The sequence below is a fragment of the Nyctereutes procyonoides genome, unplaced genomic scaffold, assembly GCF_905146905.1.
Source record: "Nyctereutes procyonoides isolate TBG_1078 unplaced genomic scaffold, NYPRO_anot_genome, whole genome shotgun sequence".
NCBI classification, from domain to species: Eukaryota; Metazoa; Chordata; class Mammalia; order Carnivora; family Canidae; genus Nyctereutes; species Nyctereutes procyonoides.
This window is the reverse complement of record NW_026575096.1, coordinates 116,679-121,750: the sequence shown is the minus strand read 5'-3', so window position 1 is coordinate 121,750 and position 5,072 is coordinate 116,679. Positions and strand designations below refer to the sequence as shown.

At 38.9% G+C, this 5,072-nt stretch overlaps 1 protein-coding gene across 1 annotated transcript; it reads left to right on the top strand.

Moving 5' to 3' along the window:
• Window positions 1–6: 6 nt before the first annotated feature.
• Window positions 7–2,185, top strand: LOC129514743 (heat shock cognate 71 kDa protein-like). The gene has a single exon (XM_055333461.1). It carries the CDS (start codon window positions 73–75, stop codon window positions 2,011–2,013), a length of 1,941 nt encoding a protein of 646 aa, XP_055189436.1. The 5' UTR covers window positions 7–72; the 3' UTR covers window positions 2,014–2,185.
• The last annotated feature ends 2,887 nt before the right edge of the window (window positions 2,186–5,072 follow it).

The following is a 5,072-nucleotide window of genomic DNA, read 5'->3' as shown; positions in this document are numbered from 1 at the left end:
ATTGAACGCGGCGCCAGATCTGCAGACGGCTGTTGTCTCCGCGAGCCGAGCCCGGCCCACACAGAAGCAACTATGTCTAAGGGACCTGCAGTCGGGATCGATCTTGGCACCACCTACTCCTGCGTGGGTGTCTTCCAGCACGGGAAAGTGGAAATAATTGCCAATGATCAGGGAAACCGAACCACCCCAAGTTATGTCGCTTTCACGGACACCGAACGATTGATCGGTGATGCTGCGAAGAATCAAGTTGCGATGAACCCCACCAACACGGTTTTCGATGCCAAGCGGCTGATTGGACGTAGATTTGATGATGCTGTCGTCCAATCTGATATGAAGCATTGGCCCTTCATGGTGGTGAATGATGCTGGCAGGCCTAAAGTCCAAGTAGAATACAAGGGGGAGACCAAAAGTTTCTATCCAGAGGAGGTGTCCTCTATGGTCCTGACGAAGATGAAGGAAATTGCAGAGGCCTACCTTGGGAAGACTGTTACCAATGCAGTTGTCACGGTACCTGCATACTTCAATGACTCTCAGCGTCAGGCTACCAAAGATGCTGGAACTATTGCCGGTCTTAATGTACTTCGAATTATCAATGAGCCAACTGCTGCTGCTATTGCTTATGGCTTAGACAAGAAGGTTGGAGCTGAAAGGAACGTGTTGATCTTTGATTTAGGAGGTGGCACTTTTGATGTGTCAATCCTTACTATTGAAGATGGGATCTTTGAGGTCAAGTCCACAGCTGGAGACACCCACTTAGGTGGAGAAGACTTTGATAACAGAATGGTCAACCATTTTATTGCAGAATTCAAGCGCAAACACAAGAAGGACATCAGCGAAAACAAGAGGGCCGTCCGCCGTCTCCGTACTGCATGTGAACGGGCTAAGCGTACACTTTCTTCCAGCACCCAGGCCAGTATTGAGATTGATTCTCTGTATGAAGGAATTGACTTCTATACCTCTATTACTCGTGCCCGGTTTGAAGAATTAAATGCTGACCTGTTCCGTGGCACCCTGGACCCTGTAGAGAAAGCTCTTCGAGATGCCAAGCTGGACAAGTCTCAGATCCATGACATTGTTCTGGTGGGCGGTTCTACCCGTATCCCCAAGATTCAGAAACTTCTGCAAGATTTCTTCAATGGAAAGGAACTGAATAAGAGCATCAACCCTGATGAGGCCGTTGCTTATGGTGCAGCTGTCCAGGCAGCCATTCTTTCTGGTGACAAATCTGAAAATGTTCAAGATTTGCTGCTATTGGATGTCACCCCACTTTCTCTTGGTATTGAAACTGCTGGAGGAGTCATGACTGTGCTCATCAAGCGCAATACTACCATTCCTACCAAACAGACACAAACCTTTACTACCTACTCTGACAACCAGCCTGGTGTGCTTATTCAGGTCTATGAAGGTGAGCGTGCTATGACTAAGGATAACAACCTACTTGGCAAGTTTGAACTCACAGGCATACCTCCTGCTCCTCGTGGCGTTCCTCAGATTGAAGTCACTTTTGATATTGATGCTAATGGTATCCTCAACGTGTCTGCTGTGGATAAGAGCACAGGAAAAGAGAACAAGATTACCATCACTAATGACAAGGGCCGCTTGAGCAAGGAGGACATTGAGCGCATGGTCCAGGAAGCTGAGAAGTACAAAGCCGAAGATGAGAAGCAGAGAGACAAGGTGTCTTCCAAGAATTCACTGGAGTCTTACGCTTTCAACATGAAAGCAACTGTTGAAGATGAAAAACTTCAGGGCAAAATCAATGATGAAGACAAACAGAAGATTCTTGACAAGTGCAATGAAATCATCAACTGGCTTGATAAGAACCAGACTGCAGAGAAGGAAGAATTTGAACATCAGCAGAAAGAGCTGGAGAAAGTCTGCAATCCCATCATTATGAAGCTATACCAGAGTGCAGGAGGCATGCCAGGAGGAATGCCTGGAGGCTTTCCTGGTGGTGGAGCTCCTCCCTCTGGTGGTGCCTCCTCTGGGCCCACCATTGAAGAGGTTGATTAAGCCAACCTGATGACAGGTCTAGCATTGTTCCACACATTTGAAGGACCCAAATTTGTAGCAAATTCCATGGCAGTTTTAAAGTCAAGCTGCTATAGTAAATATACTGGGCATTCTTGATACTTGAATATGGAATATGTGCACAGGGAAAGGAAATAAACATTGCACTTTATAAGCACTGTATTGTTAAGTGGAAAATGCAATGTCTTAAATAAAACTATATTTAAAATTGGCAAAAAAAAATCATGAATATCCTGAAAGAACTAAGGAGCTATTATAACCATGAAACAAGAACAGATGAAACTAAAAATGCTGACATAGGAAACAAAGACCTCAAAATTAAAAAATAAGATAGCAGAAAAAAATAACTCAACAGAAGACACTGTAAAATAAAATTAATTTCCCAGAAAACAGAGCTAAGAAATGGAAAATAGGAGAAATAATAAATAAGTTAGAGAACTACAGCAGATACATTATATAAATAATAGAAGTTTCAGAAAGAAAACAGAAAATGAAGGGAAAAAATTATCAGGCAATGATTTTTTTTCAGGCAATGATTTAAAGAATTTTTCCTGATCTGATATACATGAGTTATTAAGCAAATAGCCCCAATGAGTGTCTAGAAAAATGGGCAAAATTTCACCCTAACCAAGGAAAATTATCTAGACATACCAGAAACCTTGGAGGTGGAGGGGTGGGAAATCCAACTAGACACTAAAAGCTGGAGAACAAAATTCTAAAGGAAAATGATTTCCAATCGTATAATTCTATACTCAGGCAAGTTATCAACGGAGTATGAAAAAAAGTAGGTATTGCTAGATATGTAAGTTCTCAAAAATTTACTAGTAGTGCATCCTATCTTGGGAGATACTGGAAAATATCCTTTATCAAAATAAGAAAGTAACCCAGGAATGAGGAAGGTATAAAATAAAAAACAATAAAAAAACTCATTGAGAGGAGAGAAAAGGGAATCTTTAGGAGGGGATGGAGGTTTAGTAAACAACTGGTCCATATGGGAACACCTCAGATGACTCCAGAGGATATTTCTTAAAGAAGATAAAATTGATAGACTACCTTATATATTTGTTATTTACTAAGGAGAGATACAGGATCGCCTGAAAATTTAAGGTTAAATTGATAATTACCTAGAAAATTAGACAAGTATTCAATTATTAACCCAGGAAAAACAAAGAGGTGTACAGTGAAGTTGAGTAATCATAGTTTATTGTGCAACTCAGCTGGGAATAGTGTTTACATAGTCCTATCAAAGTAAATGTTGACGATTGATTTATATTATGATTAAACTATAACAAGAGGACATGGAGATGAGGAACAGGCAAGTACAGAGTGGTGGGAGAGAAAATAAAGATTCATCCTCATCCTCTGTAATGGGTATCCTTTTGAAAACACTACAGCTGAATAGTCAAGAATTAGTAAGCATGCTATTTAATAATATCAAAGTAATTTTTTTAAAATGTCAGCTTGGAAAGAATTGAATGTAGCTACCTAAGGAGAGGAGGGAATAGGACAAAGGGGAATTGGTCAGGGAAGTTATTTCATATGACAATAGTACAGAAATATTTAAGTCTAAAACATAAGCATATAATTTTGATAAAAATAAAAACTTTATTTAAACAAAATGTAGAATTGGGCTCATCTGAGGAATACTCATGTCCAAATTCTGCATGTGATTCTAGGTTTACTGACCTACAGGCCTGATAAGGCCCAGTCTGCTGTTTATCAAGGAAAACAGTGGCATGCATTTTAGGCAGACTAAATAATAATAAATTGATTATTAATCATTAAATTATTAATTTTAATAATAAATTATTTAAATGATTGATTTTAATAATAAATTATTAAAATAATAAAATGATTAAAATGATGAGTCTACAATGTTGGCAGAAGTAAGTACTGAGTGACTCTTAAAACTCACATAGACTATCCTTTGCATCCATGTAGCTGGAACCATGCCAACAGTGTGGATAAAAAGAAATGACCAGCCAATAATTAAAGCCCATGGTTCAAAGAACTCCTTGATCAGTTCTTGGGTAAGAACATCTTCCCCAGGCATTTGTTTCTCTTTCTGTTTTTCCAATTAGGCTTTTAAATGAAATTTTTTAAAATCAGAAAGCATTGTAAGAACTCAGAAAACAACTTGCTTCCATATAATTGAAAGAATATGCATCTGTCTCAGTTGAGGAGAAACTATGCATGTATCATAAAATCTTCTCTCTGGAATGTGACAATTTCTTGGTAAATCACAAGTTGCAATTTCCTTTGAAGTTAATCATTTAGGAGATAAGATGCTTTTCCGTGATTTCTTGTACTGTCTTAAATTAGTGACTGAATATAACTGGGAATTCTTTCAGGTCATTAAGAAACATTTAAATAAATTTTGCTTTTAGAGGAAAATAAAGTCAATAAGTTGGTCAGAAGCATTAGGCCAAAGGGGTAGACTGAGTCCATGTTTAGGTCACTTTGTATATCCTTCTATGCCTAGCCAGTTACTTCAAAGGGAATGAAGTGGAAGGATACAAATGATCAGGACAAACATATCAGTGCTCTTCATGGACTAGGGATGTTCTATTAGAATGTGTGTTCCTATGGAAAAGAGAATAACGCTCAGGTCATTGTTATGGCCTTAAATGGGGGTTCTGTTACTTCAGCAAAATTCTGTGCTTATGTATAAACTGCTATTTTATAGTACTGGCCCACTGAAATTTCTGCAAAGCTATTTTTTTTGCATTCTATTAAAGCTTAAATTTGTTTATATATAGAGTCCATGTCAAACATTGAGGGCTTTTAAAAGTTTATTGATTTATTAATTTTTTAGTGGGGGGAGGGGCAGAGGAAGAGAGAGAACCTGAAGCATGCTACATGCCCAGCACAGAGCTCAATGTAGGACTCAATCTCAGAATCTGGGGATCATGACCTGAGACAAAATCAAGAGTCGGATGCTTAACCAACTAAGTCACCCACGTGTCCTGAGGGCTTTTAAAAATCAGATTTATTTATTGCCTCATGACCCTGAGATCACAACCCTGAAATCACATCCTGAG